Source organism: Thamnophis sirtalis, unplaced genomic scaffold (assembly GCF_051295495.1).
Source record: "Thamnophis sirtalis isolate CommonGarterSnake01/CBP01778 unplaced genomic scaffold, rThaSir2_p1.2 scaffold_2, whole genome shotgun sequence".
NCBI lineage: Eukaryota > Metazoa > Chordata > Lepidosauria > Squamata > Natricidae > Thamnophis > Thamnophis sirtalis.
Genome location: NW_028261382.1, coordinates 90,175,293 through 90,193,860, shown reverse-complemented (window position 1 = coordinate 90,193,860; position 18,568 = coordinate 90,175,293). Strand labels below are relative to the sequence as shown.

Below are 18,568 nucleotides of genomic sequence, written 5' to 3'. Positions count from 1 at the left end.
TCTCTTTTTTTTGGGAGGCGAAGGGGGGAGTGAGAAAACATACGGCCACCTCTGAAGAGGGTCAGCAGGAAAGCAGACACAACATTAAGTCCGGAATTTCAAAGGAAAACATTTTTTAAAGAATCCATAAGAGCAAGCTACTGTCTTTCCTGGAATCATAAACTCCCATTTTGGACTGCAGAATCATAATAAAAACAAGCAGAAAGGGGAAAAAAAGGGGGGGGAACCCCAGTTGGTGCGCGATTTCTTTTCCTTGCAAAAATATTATAAAACAGAGGCAGGCTATATTGTTATTAGAAGAAATGAAAATGAAGATGCATATTTTAGCACCCTGGAAACATGTAAGGACATGTGTGTACTTTAACATACAGTAGACATTCTTTCTGATCAGGGGGCCTAAATTTTAAATACACAATGTATTAGCAGATTAACAGAATTGGGAGGAGCCTTATAGGTCATCTAGTCCAACCTCCCGCTCAAGCAGGAGACCCTACACCATTTCCTCCCGCTCAAGCAGGAGATCCTACACCATTTCCTCCCGCTCAAGCAGGAGACCCTACACCATTTGTCCAGAAATGGACAAATTTCATGACTTGAGACTTCTTGAAAGTCTCAAGTCATGAAGCTCCCACAACTTCCAAAGGCAACTTCTGTTCCATGGGTGGATTGTTCTCACTGTCAGAAATTTTTTCCTTATTTCTTGGTTTGAATCTCTCTTTGGTCAGTTTCCATCCGTTATTCCTTGTCTGGCCTTTGGAGAATAGCTTGACCCCCTCCTCTCTGTGGCAGCCCCTCAAATATTGGAAGACTGCTATCATGTCTCCCTTGGTCCTCTCTTCACTAGACTAGCCATGCCCAGTTTCTGAAACCGTTCATCGTATGTTTTAGTTTCCAGTCCCCAAATCATCCCGATTGCTCTTCTCTGCACTTTTTCTAGAATCTCAACATCTTTTTTATAGTGTGGTGACCAAAACTGGATGAAGTACTCTATGTGTGGTCTTACTAAGGCTTTATAGAGTGGTATTAGTACCTCACTTGATCTTGATTGCATCCCTCTGTTAATGAACCCAGCCTATGGGAAACCATAGCCGGTCACAAGCCCGGATAAATGGGGAGTGTTGGTTCCCGTGGCGACGGAACCGTGAAACAAGCTGAGAATCCAATGGCAGGACAACACACGGATAAACAATTCTGTAATACGTGACATTCTGCCCTTGGCCTTCACAATACAACGGTCACTGCCTTGTGGACGTTGACATTTACGAAGATTAAGTCCAAAGTCCAAGTCCTCTGTTAATGCAATTTAGGATTGCATTGGCTTTTTTGGCTACCACTGCACACTGTTGGCTCATATGCAGCTGGTTGTCCACTAAGACTCCAAGATCCCTTTCACAGTCACTGCTATTAAGCCTGGTTTCACCCAGTTTATATGTTTACTTTTGGTTTTATTTGTACTTTATTATTGGAACCTATTTTTTTTTCCCCAAATGAACAAATGGTTCCGGGAATGGTTCTTCCTAAACTAAACATGAAGGCATTTAATTTCCATTTTCTACACATTGGTTGGTGGAATAAGTTAGAAATAAGAACAAAAGCATTATTCATTAAACTATAACAGTCAAGGCTTTATCTTCTTCAACATCTAACCAATAGAAGATAGGCAGAAAACTCTCTGGGCCTTGCACAAAGCACAAAGTCATCAATTTTCTCTTCAAAAGTACCTTGGTATAAAACACACAACGTGGAATCATAGAATGCAAAGGTTGGAAATGATATAGGAGATCAATTTATCCCACCACCAAGCACCGGAATCGTTAACCAGAATGCCAGGTGTTAGATCATTCACATTGTTGCAAAACACTATTCGTAAACGGACAAGATAAAGTTTGGGTAACTTGAAGCATGGGGGCATTTAGGGGCTGTTAGTTACTGTAACTGCAATTGCTGTGGTTGTAAAGATTTCCTGCCATGGTGGGATAGGAAATGCAAAAACTACAGAATAAACCCTGAATATGTTTATCGCTTTAAAAGAAAAACAGCAAAGATCTTACCCTGTAAAAAACAGAGAAAGAAGGATTTTAAAGTGATTAATATGATTGCACTTGTATACTGTTGCGTTTTTAATTCTAGTGTAAAAATAGGAAGCTGAATATATTGATAGATAGTAGAAATACACCGAAGGGAGGAGCAGAAGGAAAGAAGAGAGGTAGAGAGGGTGGGAAAGAGGATCGGAGGGAGGGTGAGATGGAAGGGAGGGAGTGTATTGGGAGAGAGGAGTGATAGAGGGGGAGGGGAAGTAGGGTAGAGGGGAATGTTGGAGGGGAGAAAGGAAAGTTGGAGGGGGTGAAAGAAAGGGTGTATGGAGGGTTGAAGTGGTATATTGGGTTTTGGGGAGTATTGTTGACAAGGATGGCTGTGTTTATTGCTCAATGTTATATGGCCCCGGTTATGCACAGTATATATGTGACCGTATGAAATGAAAATGAAAATGAAAATAAACATATTAACAAGAAAAAAAAACAGAGAAAGAAGTTGAGCCTTATGGTTTGGCCCATCTGTATGATACAAACCTTTCTCCTACCTCCAAGGCCTCTGATGGCCTTGAAACCTTAAGAAAAGTACATCAGCAAAGGAGAATCTTTGTAGCTCTCGGGGTTGACATGAGGAATCTTTGCTGGTCTCTCAGCTTTCTTGTTTTCTTGCAGACATTTCATTACTCAAACTAGGTTAGCATCATCAGCGCTAGTAGGGAGTGGCATTTGCGCTCAGTCTATATTCTAGTGGCTTGTACTATCCGTGTTCTTGAGAGTAGTCTTGAAGTAGTTCTTTGCTTACTGTTTTAGCTATGGTTAATGGCCAAACAAGCTAATAGTAAACAGCCCAACAAAAGAACTTTCAAGACCAAGACCAAGACCGACAGAGCAAGCCACTAGAATATAGAATAACCGAGTTGGAAGCCAATGGAGATTCTCAGTCATCCAGGTCATGGTTGTCCCAAAGGTGCTTTTTCAAGAGGCAACTGGGCTGTCTGGTTTTTCTTTGAAGATGTCTCACTTCTCATTCAAGAAGCTTCAGAGTTGAAGAAGCTTCTTGGATGAGAAGTGAAAGGTATTCAAAGAAAAACCAGAAAGTCCAGTTGCCTCTTGAAAAACACCTTTGGGACAACAGAATTGGAAGGGACCTTGGAGGTCTTCTAATCCAACCTTCTGCTCAGGCAAGAAATCCTATACCATTTCAGACAAATGGTTGTCCAATCTCTTCTTAAAAACTTCCAGTGTTGGGGCTTCCACAACTTCTGGAGGCCAATTGTCACCCACTGATTAATTGTTCTCCCTGTCAGGAAATTTATTCCTTAGTTCTAGGTTGCTTCTCTCCTTGATTAGTTTCCATTCAATCCATTGCTTCTTGTCCTGCCTTCAGGTGCTTTGAAGAATAGCTTGACTCTCTCTTCTTTGTAGCAACCTCTGAAATATTGGAACTCTGCTATCATGTCACCCCCTAAGCAATAGAGATTGAGAACAAACCGCACTCCTTAGCACTGATGATGTTACCTAGTTGGGTAATGTAATATGTGCAAGAAAACAACCGAGCTCGGAGAGCACCAAGGACCCTTGGATGCAAAATGTTTCTCATGGCTACACTAAATCATAGTTCTACCGACACCAAGCATGTTCTTAGGGACGCCTCACCTCCTGAATCTCTGCCAAAAAGGGAGGGAGCGTCCACACACATTGTGCATGCTCGTGGGGGGCGCAACCCAGAAGAGAAGCTGCCCAGGGGGCATGTGCGCACCAGGAAATGAACTTCTGGTTTCTGGTGCATATGCACATGCAACAATCAGCAGGCCAGTGTACATGCACACGCCAGAAACTGGAAGATCAGCTCTTCCTTTTTTCGGCACTGCCACACATGTGAAAGCCAGCTTATTGTCACACAGCCTTGTGTGCCGGAAACCCAGAGGAGGAACGGGTGATGCCGCGCATGCCAGGCAACATGGCTTTGCATGCCACTTCGGGAACCTGTGTCATAGGTTCGCCATCTCAGCTATATGATTTCAAAGTCTGCAATACCATCATCAAACTCAGAAAACTGAAGCAGGCTCATCCCCATTCCTTTCGTTTAGGAGAAAATTGTTTCTCAGCCAAAGAAAACTGGATGATTCTCATTAGAACAATCCAGGTCTCCAAAACAGATGAAGACAATTTGGACCAAGGTGCCCTACTCTGGAAAACAGAAGGGCAGTTGTTGGCGTGGAATCATGGCCAACGTCCAAGGAGATTGGGCTTGATTCCAATGGAACCTGTTGCAGGAACTTCAACTCAGATTAATGTGAGGGCAGGCAGAGACTTTCCTAGCATGTCTCTGAGTAAAACCACAGCTGTTAGGACTAAGGCCAAGTTTTGGGCTGTTTAGTGAGTAGAGTACTAACTGTGAATGCCGATTAATAACTGAGCCAGTCAGGAAGAGATATACAGTATATCTACATCTACATCAATGCATGCCACCTATACTTTCTAGAGTTTTCCCCAGGATTATGGCAGTCTTAATTTGGGGAATTAAGCAGGGATGTGGTGGCTCAGTGGCTAAGACACTGAGCTTGTCGACCAGAAGGTCAGCATTTCGGCAGTTCGAATCCCTGGCGCTGCGTAATGGAATGAGCTCCCATTACTTGTCCCAGCTTCTGCCAACCTAGCAGTTCGAAAGCATGTAAAAATGCAAGTAGAAAAATAGGGACCACCTTTGGTGGGAAGGGAACAGGGTTCCGTGCACCTTCGGCGTGATCACATGACCATGGAGACGTCTTCAGACAGCACTGGCTCTTCAGCTTTGAAACGGAGATGAGCACTGCCCCCTAGAGTCGGGAACATGTAGCACATATGTGCAAGAGGAACCTTTACCTTTACCTAATTTGGGGGAAAGTGATAGCTGAGGCCCATTTTTTCATGCATGTTGCACAGAGCCTGCGCTGGCACAGTCCTTGCTGTTTGTCATCTTCAGAATTTTCCTTTTCCTTATTATATTTCTAGGTTGTCCAAGAACCACAGCTCCCTGGCCCTTTGGCAAACTCATTAACATGCATAATGCAAAACAATAATGATGCAGAATAGAAAAATAACTAGACTGGGGAAAATGTGAACTTGGCAGGTTGAGCAAATAGAAGGTCCCAATTTGCTAAGCTGTGGAAGTCTTGGTTGCAGAGCAGAATACCAAGTTCTTCTTATTTTAATGTTATTCTACTTTTGATTTAATACAGGTGCTTACGGGTGTATGGAAGAAAGAAGATAGCAATACTTAATTAATTTAAGTACTGTAAACATATACGTGTATGAGAGAGAGAAGCATTTTTTTTTAACAGATAGCACTTTTGAAAAATTATTCCATTCTAATTCTATAGGAAACTCATTTTCCGATTACCTTTTTATTAGAGGTGTAGAAATCTGGAATATTTTACTCTATGGCAGTAGTGCATAATCTACTGCATTTAATAATGGGAAGGAAGGAAGGAATGAAGGAAGAAAGGAAGAAAGGAAGAAAGGAAGAAAGGAAGAAAGGAAGAAAGGAAGAAAGGAAGAAAGGAAGAAAGGAAGAAAGGAAGAAAGGAAGAAAGGAAGAAAGGAAGGAAGGAAGGAAGGAAGGAAGGACTAGAGGAGGAGAAAATTGGGAATAGGGGAAAAGAGGGAGGGAGGAGAAGGAGAAAAAGAAGGAGAGGGGCAAGGAGAAAGAGAAGGAGAAAAGAAGGAGAGGGAGAGGGAGAAGAAGGGGAAGGGAGGGATAGGAGAAGAAGAAGGGAGGAAGGGAGGGATAGAAGAAGGAAAAGAAGAAGAAGGAGAAAGAGAAGGTGAAAGAAAAGACTTAGCATTCTGTTGCAAGCTAGCCAGCGTAGCATCTTATTTTCCTATCATGATTTTCATTGTTTTGATTGGACATTTCAAAAGGAGGAGAAGAAAAGCTATATTCGCTTTTGTCCATGAATGGAGTGTCCTGGAAAGCACTGCATGAAAAACAACCAAAGCCAGAAGTATTATCTTTATCTGATGAGCTTTCTTTCTCCCTCGGCTTCCCGTCTTCTGTTTAGAGGGGCAGCACCTGCCCAGCTCCAGAAGGCAACAGAGCCAAGCACTCAGGGGCAGCTCGCCGGGCAGTGCCTGTAACCGCTGGCCGACTGAAGCGCTGTGCTTTTTGCTTTGTTCAAAAATAACCCCTTTGGGGTTATTTAAAGGGAAAACTATTCAACAGGAGAGGCAGTTGCATACAGGAACCGTTCCTTGTTTCCCTCCGCATCCCCCCCCCACCCTTCCTGCTTCTGAAATCTGGGGCTGCTCTAAGTGGCAAGAGGGCTAGCTGGAGGGAGCCCGCTACTCAAGTGGGCAATTGCTTTTGGAAACAAAAGCAGCACCTGCAACAAGCAGCCTTGATCCTCGGTGCCTTGGCGCACACGTGCGTTTCTGTCTCTGAAGCAGATGGCTCGAGGGGCAGGGTGGAATCTGACAGCATCCTCCGCTGAGGCTGAACTGAAGCCTTCTAGCAACCATACAGGTGCTTAACAACAGCATTGTATTACCTTCATTCGTCCCTTCACTCACTTCCCCACCCCAATGATTGACCTGTTCAAGGGGCACCATTGCACTCCGTGCTTTCTCATCTCCATCCTCACTGCACTGGCAGTGGTTAAAAAAAACAAACACCTCACATCATGTCATGGAGTCCGAAGGGAGGATCTCTTTCATTGGCTGAGACATGATGTGGCTTTCAACCAGAGGTGGGTTCCTATCAGTTCGCACCTATTTGGTAGAACCGGTTTGTCAAATCTACCAAACCGGTTAGAAGAGGTTCCACCAGTGGACCCAGAAAGCAGACCACACCTACAGAAGAGGTTCCAAATTTTTTTGAAACCCACCCCTGGTCCTTGGATATGATTATTCTACACTATCATGCTCATATTTATAAAACTCAGTGCCTCTGTGAAAGGTAAGGATGACTACTGCGTTTGTGGTGCAATCAGAACATTGCGTGTGTTGAAGTTGTTTTAACGCAAACCAAAGATGCCTTTTAAAAAACAAGTTTACATCATATTCTTATGCATGACGGTGCTGTGTGTGAGGTAATTTAAGGTGGTTCTGACAAGTGTCATCGGCATCTTCATATCCAGTCACATGGGCAGAAAGCCACTCCCATCCGGTCACATGGGTGGCAAGCCACTCCCCCAAAGGAGGCCACACCCACAGAGTAGGTTCGAACAATTTTTGAAACCCACCACTGCTTTCAACCTAAAATGGTCAACTTATATACGTATCAATACGGGTTCCAAGTGACACCCCCAAGAAAGAAGATGCCGAGTTTCCTCAACGTTCTGTTTTATTAGAGATGTCATATTGGCACATCTGGGAAAACCCAAATCTGAAAGTTTCCAGGTTTTCCCCACCAAAGGAAAGTTCAAGTCCCTGCCCCAACACCCACATGTCCATCCCATTGTCCAGTCAGGCACTGCCCACCACCATTAGGCACTGTCTAATCCCTGCTCCCATTTTCCCACAGTAGAAAATGTGGCAGGCCTGAAAGTCTTATGTAAAATACGCTGAGGCTAAAATGGGTCCCCGAGTTTTTTTGGGGGGGGATCCATGGGGATTGCTCTCACTACACCATTGAATGTTGTATCCTATCCTGTCCTATATGATCAGTCTACCAGTCTACCAGTCTACCAGCCTTCCTTCCTTCCTTCCTTCCTTCCTTCCTTCCTTCCTTCCTTCCTTCCTTCCTTCCTTCCTCCCTCCCTCCCTCCCTCCCTCCCTCCCATAGCACTATCATTTAGACTTATATACCACTTCATGGTGCTTTTACAGCCCCCTCTAAGCGGTTTACAGAGTCAGCCTCTTGCCCCCAACAATCTGGGTCCTCATTTTACCGACCTCGGAAGGATGGAAGGCTGAGTCAACCTTCAGCTGGTAAGAATCGAACTCCTGGCAGTCAGAAAAGTTAGCCTGCAATACGGCAGTCTAACCACTGTGCACCATGGATGGGTGAATGGATGGATGAATGGATGGATGGAAGTAAGGTAGGAAGGAAAGAAAGAAAGAAAGAAAGAAAGAAAGAAAGAAGGAAGGAAGGAAGGAAGGAAGGAAGGAAAAAAGGAAGGAAGGAAGGAAGGAATAGCAATAGCACTTAGACTTATATACTGCTTCGTACTGTTTTTACAGCCCATTCTAAGCAGTTTACAGAGTCAGCCTCTTTCCCCCAACAATCTGGGTCCTCATTTTACCGACCTCGGAAAGATGGAAGGCTGAGTCCACCTTGAGCCTGGTGAGATTTGAACTGCCAAATTGCAGGCAGCCGGCAGTCAGCAGAAGTAGCCTGCAGTGCTGCACTCTAAGCACTTTGCCACTGCAGCCAATCATCTATCATGTTTCTATTGTTAACCAGAAGAAAAGAACAAAGCCCATTCTGATAAACGAATAGAATCATCATATTTCCTGTTATGCTCCATATGAATATATGGATTCACTTAACAAACACTGTGTTCACTTAAGAACTGCCACAAAAAAGGTATAAAATCAGATCGGGGTGCCTCTACCTATGACCATCATGACTTATGATGGCAAGTTTGGTCTCCATTAGAGTTATAAGTTGAGGACTATCTGTATGTCACTGTCACATTAGCATATATTTTATCCATATTTTCATCATAGAAAGACATGCTTGCATGCAATTTTCTCTTTTATACTCCTTTATATTAAAACAGTGCAATGTTCTTGAATATTTGCAGGCCAACTGTACTGAATGACGCATCCATTCTGTCATTATACATCCGTCTTTCCCATGATGAAATCCTTCTTTCCTTCTTTGGGGCATTTGGATTTTACACATAGCTACTTTGAATCCCTTTCCTTGGTATTATTCCCCAAATCAAGCCACTCTTCTTTAAAGACAAACCATGATGACTATGAACGAATATCAAGAACTCACCTTCTTTGGTATTGACACGAGGTGGTGGATCTGTGTGGGCAGGTGTGTTGTAGGACAGCAAGGAGCTACCTGTGAAGAACAACCAGAATGAATTTAGGCTGCAGAAATTGCATCCTTCCTTGGACCAAGAGTCTTTCTCCAAGGCCACTCATGCTTTGGTCTCTTCACATGTTGATTATTGCAATGTGTTCTATAGACCACTCAGTTGCTGTGACTGGTCCAGAGGACAGCAATGGAAGAAATTATGGTTGCTTTTTAATACACCCATGTAAAACCTCTCTTAAGAAAACTGTCCTGGTTACCAATAACCGTCCAAATGTAATTCAAGGAGCTAATTACACCTGTATTATTTTTAATGGCATAAGACCTTGCAAAACTGCATCTACCCCATGATTTCAGCCCACCGTGTGAGATCTATCATCTGATGGTGGCAGAAGTTGTAACATCTAAAACGGGTCATAAGTAGCCTCTTTAAAGTCCATTGTAAGTTCAAATGGTCATTAAACACGGTCATGAGTTGACCATTTTATGTATTTTGTGGAACTGAAGACATAATATAGAATAGAATAACAGAATTGGAAGGGACCTTGGAGGTCTTCCAGTCCAACCCTAGAAGACTAGAATCTAGAATCTAGAATCTCAGGGGTTGCCACAAAGAAGAGTAGAACAAGAAGCAATGGGTGGAAACTAATCAAGGAGAGAAGCAACTTAGAACTGAGGAGAAATTTCTTGACAGTGAGAACAATTAATCAGTTGAACAGCTTGCCTCCAGAAGTTGTGAATGCCCCAACACTGGAAGTCTTTAAGAAGATGTTGGATAGCAATTTGTCTGAAATGATATAGGGTTTCCTGCCTAGGCAGGGGTTTGGACTAGAAGACCTCCAAGGTCCCTTCCAACTCTGCTATTGTATTGTATTGTGTTGTGTTGTGTTGTATTTTATTGCATTGTATTGTATAGTATTGTATTATATAACCCCCTGCTTAAGCAGGAAATCCTACACCACTTCAGACAAATGGTTGTCCAATCTCTTCTAAGGAACCTCCAGTGATGGAGAACCCCAATTTCTGAAAGCAAGTTGTCCCACTGATGAATTGTTCTAACTATCAAGAAATTTCTCCTTAGTTCTAGGTTGCTTCTCTCCTTGATTAGTTTATATGTCCTTTCCATTCCAGATGAAACTCAATAGAACAAATTCTAGAAGATGAGGTAGTTAGGGATGCTTATTGTCTTCTAAATGTGTACATGAATATACTTCTTCTTGCTCTATAGCACTGCAAATTGGAAGTTCATTAAGATGAATGCCACTATATAAAAGGAGAATCTCTTTGATTATGGAAAGCCACTGTTGAAAGCCTGACATCTTCTCAAATTCCCCACTTCAACCATGGGACTTTTGAAAACAGGTAAATAGGCTATGAATCCACCATTAAAACATATCAAATGGAATTCAGGCCACCTTAAAACATCAATACCTTGATTGTTCATATTATTTACATGATCCAGAGCTTAGAAAATGTTCCCTATCCTTTTTTACTTCTAGGGGTAAAGGAAACAACAATAAGATTCCCAGTATGGTATACAGCCATGGTCAATAACTCGGATAGGCCATTTTGAAAGCACATCACAAATATAAAACACTTCCCGGGAAGCTTGGTCAGGTACAAAACACCCATTTCCTGGTAGTCTGTAATAAATTTGCTCTGACTCTCACCTCCTTTCAGAAGCTCTCTAAAATTCCTAAAATTAATTCTTGGGCACGAGGGCAATTTTCCAAAGAAAACGTTGGGCTGGAGCAACATGAAGGATCCCGATGAGATTTGAGAGAGGGACAAAAGCATTCATATAAATAAAGATTATATTAAAGGGCTGGTGTTTGCCTGTCCATATACAATGGTCTGTTTATTTAAAAGAATAACAGAATAAAGGGCCTTAGGGGTGCAGTGGTTAGAATGCAGTATTGCGGGCTAATTTTGCTCACTGCCAGTTGCCAGCAGTCCAGTAGTTCGATTCTCACCACCTCAAGGTTGACTCATCCATCCATTCTTCCAGAGGTGAGTTCCTACCAGTTCGCACCTATTCGGTAGAACCGGTTCGTCAAATCTACCGAACCGGTTAGAAGAGGTTCCACCAGTGGACCCAGAAAGCAGGCCACACCTACAGAAGAGGTTCCAAAAATTTTTGAAACTCACCACTGGTCCTTGGATATGATTATTCTACACTATCATGCTCATAATTATAAAACTCAGTGCCTCTGTGAAAGGTAAGGATGACTACTGCGTTTGTGGTGCAATCAGAACATTGCGTGTGTTGAAGTTGTTTTAACGCAAACCAAAGATGCCTCTTAAAAAACAAGTTTACATCATATTCTCATGCATGCCAGTGCTGTGTGTGAGGTAGTTTAAGGTGGTTCTGACAAGTGTCATCGCCATCTTCATATCCGGTCACATGGGCGGAAAGCCACTCCCATCCGGTCACATGGGTGGCAAGCCACTCCCACAAAGGAGGCCACACCCACAGAGTAGGTTCGAGCAATTTTTGAAACCCACCACTGCATTCTTCTGAGGTTGATAAAATGAGTAAACAGATAGTTGTGGGAAAGATGCTGATTCTGTAAACTGCTTAGAGAGGGCTGTAAAGCACTGTTAAGCGGTTTATACTGTGTCTAATTCCTATTGCTATAAGAGAGTTGGGAGGCACCTCGGAGGTCTTCTAGTCCAACCTGTTCAGGCAGGAAATCCTATACCTTTTTGCACAAATGGTTGTCCAATCTCTCCTTAAAAAACGTCCAGTGTTGGAGCATTCACAGCTTCTGGAGGCACGTTGTTCCACTGATTAATTGTTCTCGCTGCCAGGAAATTTCTCCTTAGTTCTAGGTTGCTTCTCTCCTTGATTAGTTTGCACCCATTGCTTCTTGTCCTGCCTTCAGGTGCTTTGGAAAATAGTTTGACTCCCTCTTCTCTGTGGCAGCCCCTGAGATATTGGGACTCTGCTATCATGTCTCCCCTAGTCCTTCTTTTCATTAAACTAGACCTACCTAATTCCACTAACTCTTGTTTATAACTATAAGATATTCTTTTAGTTATGCCAGGTGGTGCAGGAATCTGGGCACGAAACCCAGTCGGCATCACAAGAGGTCTGTATGAAACTGGGCAAAATAGAAGGGTGATGTCTATAGTGGCTTTCTAAACCTATATTCCCGGGAATTTCGCACATTATTATTTTTTTGGTTCTCAAATAACAGTGAGAAAGCAAATTTATGGCTGACACATTTTCTGGCAAATTCGAGACAGATCCTCCTTCCCAGTGCTCAGCATGACAAACGCCAGTCCCCCTGGCAAAGTCCGAAAGCTTTCCAGAGATTAAACAAGCTGCCTTTTGCAGCTAAAATGTGGACCGACACATCGGATGGGGACGGGAAGAGGAAGGTAGGCATGACAGAAAAGGGGGGGGGAAAAAGGGAGGAAATAACCACATCAAGGAACAGACAAATAAAACAGGCTCTACTTTTGCTGAGAAGGGAAAAGTTGCCCCTGAGTTTATTGGTTCAAGTTCTCACCTTTGCCCAACGGTCTGACATTTCTGGTGGGAACACCCGAACCGGAGAGGAAAAATGTGTTTCCTATTAAGAGGTTGAAAAGAAAGAGGCAAGAGGAGACAAATTGGGGTAGCGGAGGGGGAAGGGAAAACCAGACACAGCAAAACTTGCCAAGTACCAAGTCAACGGAAAACCCAGATCTGGAATCTTTATTGAGCAAGCTTTCAAATCTGAGCAGAGCAATGCCACAATCGATCAATCACGCTATGCCTGGAAGTCACACCCCATTCGGGGACATTTTTGTTACTAATTCCAGATAGGTAGAAGAGACTCGGGGATGGGGATGTGGCAATGGGCCCATTCTCAGTTGCGTCCTAATATTTCTAAGTCCTAGTGGAAGGGAGGGAGGGAGGGAAGAAGGAAGGAAGGAAGGAAGGAAGGAAAGAAGGAAGGAAGAAGGAAGGGAGGAAGGAAGGAAGGAAGGGAGGGAGGGAGGGAGGGAGGGAGGAAGGAAGGATCTTCTACCTTAGTTTTGCTCATGCAAAGTTGACTATAGCCAAGGAGCCACCCAACGTCAGGAAAAGAAGTAGTTCTTATTTTTGAACGCACACATTGCTTTTGAAATTTCCACTTTATTTATTTTTACAAGCTCAGCAAGCCGGTGGTTAAACCGGTAGGATCCCACCCCTGCCTTCTACTATCTATGCCATGCTAGCAAAATGTCAAATTGGTCCACCAGCCAGTAGTACATAAACAGAGTGCAAACCTCACTCCCTTCCAGCCCTGATGATGTTACCGAGTTTGGTAATGAAATGTCTGCACAAAAACAACCAAGCTCAGAGAGCACCAAGGAGCTGAGGTGGCACAGTGGTTAGGGTGCAGTACTGCAGGCCACTTCAGCTGACTGTTATCTGCAGTTCAGCAGTTCTAATCTCACCGGCTCAAGGTTGACTCAGCCTTCCATCCTTCCGAGGTGGGTGAAATGAGGACCCAGACTGTGGGGGCGATATACTGACTCTGTAAACCGCTTAGAGAGGGCTGAAAGTCCTATGAAGCGGTATATAAGTCTAACTGCTATTGCTATTGCTAACCCACAGTTCAACCCTGAGGTACAGATGTTCTCTTCTACTGAGATTGAAGTGTCTCTAACATTCTTTCTAACAAGTCAAATAAAGAACAAAGTTCCCGAGCACCTTCTGCATTCAACTCAGCATTCAACGACCCTAGGAAATCAGGCCTGGGAAAAACAATAATTTCCTTTCGGAGGCATCGCACCACAAGGGAATTATCCAGAAATCCAGAAACCAGACCATCATTAGGCAGATGTAAGAACAGCTGCTTGGAAAGAAGTCATTTTTGGTAGCCTCCTTGGCCTGTAGGCAGTCTTTAATGAAAAGAAGACTCTATACATATATACATACATACATACATGCATGCATGCATGCATATATATATATATATATATATATATATATATATATATATATATATATATATATATATATATATATATATATATATATATATATATATATATATATATATATATATATGAGCATCCCAGTGGCAGCCAAAGGGAACAATGGGATCAGAGGTGGGTTCCTACCAGTTCGCACCTATTCGGTAGAACCGGTTCGTCAAATCTACCGAACTGGTTAGAAGAGGTTCCACCAGTGGACCCGGAAAGCAGGCCACACCTACAGAAGAGCTTCCAAAATTTTTTGAAACTCACCACTGGGCCTTGGATATGATTATTCTACACTATCATGCTCATATTTGTAAAACTCAGTGCCTCTGTGAAAGGTAAGGATGACTACTGCGTTTGTGGTGCAATCAGAACATTACGTGTGTTGAAGTTGTTTTAACACAAACCAAAAATGCCTTTTAAAAAACAAGTTCACATCATATTCTTATGCATGCCAGTGCTGTGTGTGAGGTAATTTAAGGTGGTTCTGACAAGTGTTGTCGGCATCTTCATATCCGGTCACATGGGTGGAAAGCCACTCCCATCCGGTCACATGGGCAGCAAGCCACTCCCACAAAGGAGGCCACACCCACAGAGTAGGTTCGAACAATATTTGAAACCCACCACTGAATGGGATGTACGGTCATCTCACCCAAAAAAAAGTCCCAAGAGAGAGCCTTCTTCACAAGTTTGCAAGCTGTTGCCTTGGGGCGGGGAGAAGAAAACACCAATTAAGTGATGCTAGGGAAATGATGCGGGTGTGTGAAATCAGCCATCCATGGAATAAGGACAGGGTGGAGTATACAAGCAAAATACGTTTGAGAGACTGACTGAAGAAAACGTTGCAGACGGACAATTGATTTTGAGTTGAACTGAAATGACCTGTTTGCATTTCTCCTTTCTCTGTTTTTTTGTTCCTCTTTTACCAAACAAAACAAGACTTCCTCCCGAACCCATCTGGGTGTATAGATATTTTTTTTTTCTCTTGCTTTGCGGCTGGGCATAAGGGAAATACATCTGCTCTGCATACAGAAAGTCTACCCGATTAATTGTATCCGTTACAGTTGATGAATCAATTGCATCTCTCTATGTGCTTGTGTGTATGTGTATGTGTATCGCTATAGCAATAGAATTTAGACTTATATCCTGCTTTACAGTGCTTTACAGTCCTTCTGTAAAGCAGTTTACTGAGTCAGCATATTGCACCCAACAATCTGGATCCTCATTTTACCCACCTCGGAAGGATGGAAGGCCAACCAAATATATAAATTGTGTGTTTGTGTGTGTTTGTGTAGCTATAGCAATAGAACTTAGACTTACATACCACTTCACAGTGCTTTACAGCCCTCTCTAAGCGGTTTTACAGAGTCAGCCTCTTGCCCCCAACAATCTGGGTCCTCATTTTACCCACCTTGGAAGGATGGAAGGCCAACCAAATATATAAAGAGAGTCTGTCTGTCTGTCTCTCTCTCTCTCTGTCTCTCTCTGTCTCTCTGTCTCTGTCTCTCTCTCTCTCTCTCTCTCTCTTTCTCTCTGTGTAGCTATAGCAATAGAACTTAGACTTATATACCACTTTACAGTGCTTTACAGCCCTCTCTAAGCGGTTTTACAGAGTCAGCATCTTGCCCCCACAGTCTGGGTCCTCATTTCACCCATCTCGGAAGGATGGAAGGCTGAGTCAACCTTGAACTTGGTGAGATTAGAACCACTGAACTGCAGATAACAGTCAGGAAACAACAGGAAACCCTACACCACTTCAGACAAATGATTATCCAACATCTTCTTAAAAACTGCCAGTGTTGGAGCATTAACAACTTCTGGTGGCAAGTTGTTCCACTGATTAATTGTTCTGTCAGGAAACTTCTCCTTAGTTCTAACTTGCTTCTCTCCTTGATTAGTTTCCACCCATTGCTTCTTCTCCTGCCTTCAGGTGCTTTGGAGAATAGTTTGACTCCCACTTCTTTGTGCCAACCCCTGAGATATCGGAATGCTGCTCTCATGTCTCCCCTAGTCCTTCTTTTCATTAAACTAGACCTACCCAGTTCCTGCAACCGTTCTTCATATGTCTTAGCCTCCAGTCCACTAATCCTCTTTACTGCTCTTCTCTGCACTCTTTCTAGAGTCTCCAAATCTTTTTTACATCGTGGCAACCAAAACTGAATGCAGTAAGATTCGCCCAAACAGGTAGCAGAAATCGTGCCCCGACTGTATGCTGTCCTATTTAGGCAAGTTTTTGAGGCCAGGCCCATACGCAGAAGGCCAGGTGAATGTGCATGGAAAGCACATGCATGGGAGGCCAGGCGCAGGGCATGAACGATGCATGCGTGCCAGATTTGTGCACGAGCGGGGCGAACCAGTGGTAATAAAAAGTGCAACACACCTCTGGTAGCAAGGGTGAATGAAGTGGCAACTTACTTTCCCTGAGGTAACTGAGGTGAGACAGCAGGACTTCTGTGTTGTAGAGGGAAGTGACCCGGAGGAAATCTTCCTTGTTCATCTTGCACAGTTCTTTGCCGTCCATGTTCTGGAAGAGGTTGGTATCAATCTCCATTAAGCCATATTCTTTAATAGCCCAGTCCAGCCATTGACGCACATGATCCTGACTCCATAATGTCGGATCTATCAGAAGAAATCAGAGAGGGGGAAGGATGAAGGAGGTTACATGATGGATGACCAAGGCACTGCCAAGAAAGAGCATTTCCCTCATATCTCTTCTTCCAGTTTCGTTCCTACTGCAAAGGAATTTATTTACTTAGTTTGTCAAACGTGTACGAGATAACAAGTATAAGTATAAACATGGACATGAACACAGGAAATGAGTACAAATAAATGGGGACAGCAGGACAGGGACCGTAGCATGCTGGTGCGCTTCATGACCCGACAAATGCGCGAACGACAAAAGCACGGCAACAAAACCATGGCACTAAAACCGCGATGTCAAAAGCGCGCCGACAACAGCGTGCCGACAGAAGCGCGATTTAAGTTAAGGTAAGGTTTAGGGTTAGGTTTAGGGTTAGGTTTAGGGTTAGGTTTAGGGTTAGGTTTAAGGTTAGGGTTACAGCGCGCTTCTGTCGGCGCGCTGTTGTCGGCGCGCTTCAGCGCTCATTCGTCAGCACGGTTTTGGCGCGGTTTTGTCACCGCGATTTAGTCAGGCGCGCTTTTGTTGTTCGCGCATTTGTGGTGAAACCGGTGCGCTTATGCATGCCCCCTTACGGACCTCTTAGGAAAGGGGTGAAGTCCCTGCTAGACAGTTTAAGGTTAAAGTTATGGGGGGTTGAGGATCTAAGAACAGAGTCAGGTAGAGCATTCCAGGCATTGACCACTTTTTTGCTGAAGTCGTATTTTCTGCAATCAAGTTTGGAGCGGTTTACTTTGAGTTTGTATCTATTATTTGCTCATGTATTATTATGGTTGAAGCTGAAGTAATCATTGACAGGTAGGACGTTGTAGCAGACAATTTTCTGTACTACGCTTAGGTCAGACATTAGGCGGTGTAGTTCCAGGGTGTCCAAGCCCAAAATTTCGAGTCTGGTGGCATCAGGGATTCTACTGTGAGCAGAGGAGTGGAGGACTCTTCTCGTGAAATACCTCTGGACTCGCTTGAGCGTATTAATGTCCAATTTACAGTGTGGCTTCCAGGCAGGTAAGCTGTATTCGAGAATTGGTCTGGCAAAGGTTTTGTATGCCCTTGTTCGCAGTACAATGTTCCTGGAGAAGAAGCTTCTCAAAATTAGGTTAATAACTCTTAATGCCTTTTTGGCAGTGGTTTTACTGTGGGCTCTGGGTCTTAGATTGAACGGTTAAGTGAAATATTACAAGATAGAGGCATGAAACTTAACTCAGCCATGGTCAGGGTTAAATGAGCGATTTGTGGTCTCCAACTGCTTTCCTGTCCTTGTGGTTGCTGTTGCAATCTTGAGAGTCCCCTTCAACTGCGCTAACTTTTGAGACGTTTCTGGAAAGTGTGGCAATACATTTTTTCCTAGTGTATCTCCCCAAACCTGTCTCCCTATTTCCCCTCCCACAAATCCCCAGAAAGTCCTACGCTACAATGTCCGACCTGCCAACGACTACTTCATCTTCAACCTCAATAATACATGGGCAAACAGTAGGTACAAACTCAAGGTAAACTGCTCCAACTTGAGGTGGCAGCTCCGATCACACTTTAAGCCGAAAACACCAGCCTGAGGATGGCGAGTGAGATTTTGCCGAAACGTTGCCAAGACAATCTCAATCTTACATGGGAAAAGACCCGAATACAACAAGATCAGCATGTCTGTCTGTCTGTCTGTCATCTATCATCTATCTATCTATCTATCTATCTATCTATCTATCTATCTATCTATCTATCTATCTATCTATCTATCATCCATCTATCTATCTATCTATCTATCTATCTATCTATCTATCTATCTATCTATCTATCATTTATCTATATCTATCTATCTATCTATCTATCTATCTATCTATCTATCTATCTATCTATCTATCTATCTATCTATCTATCTATCTATCTATACATCTACATCTATATCAATATAATTCTTTAGAATACAAGCATTCTTTTATACAGACAATTTGGCATTGGATGTCCATTCAAGATTTC

General features: G+C 43.3%; 1 protein-coding gene across 1 annotated transcript in view; it reads right to left on the bottom strand.

Moving 5' to 3' along the window:
• Positions 1-18,568, bottom strand: part of FLI1 (Fli-1 proto-oncogene, ETS transcription factor) — a 96,955-nt gene that overhangs the window by 15,827 nt on the left and 62,560 nt on the right. Inside the window, exons 4-5 of the mRNA XM_087706350.1 lie at positions 16,378-16,581; positions 8,962-9,030 (exon numbers count right to left, since the gene is read on the bottom strand). Coding sequence (XP_087562476.1) covers positions 8,962-9,030; positions 16,378-16,581 — 273 coding nt within the window. The remainder of the gene's footprint in view (positions 1-8,961; positions 9,031-16,377; positions 16,582-18,568) is intronic.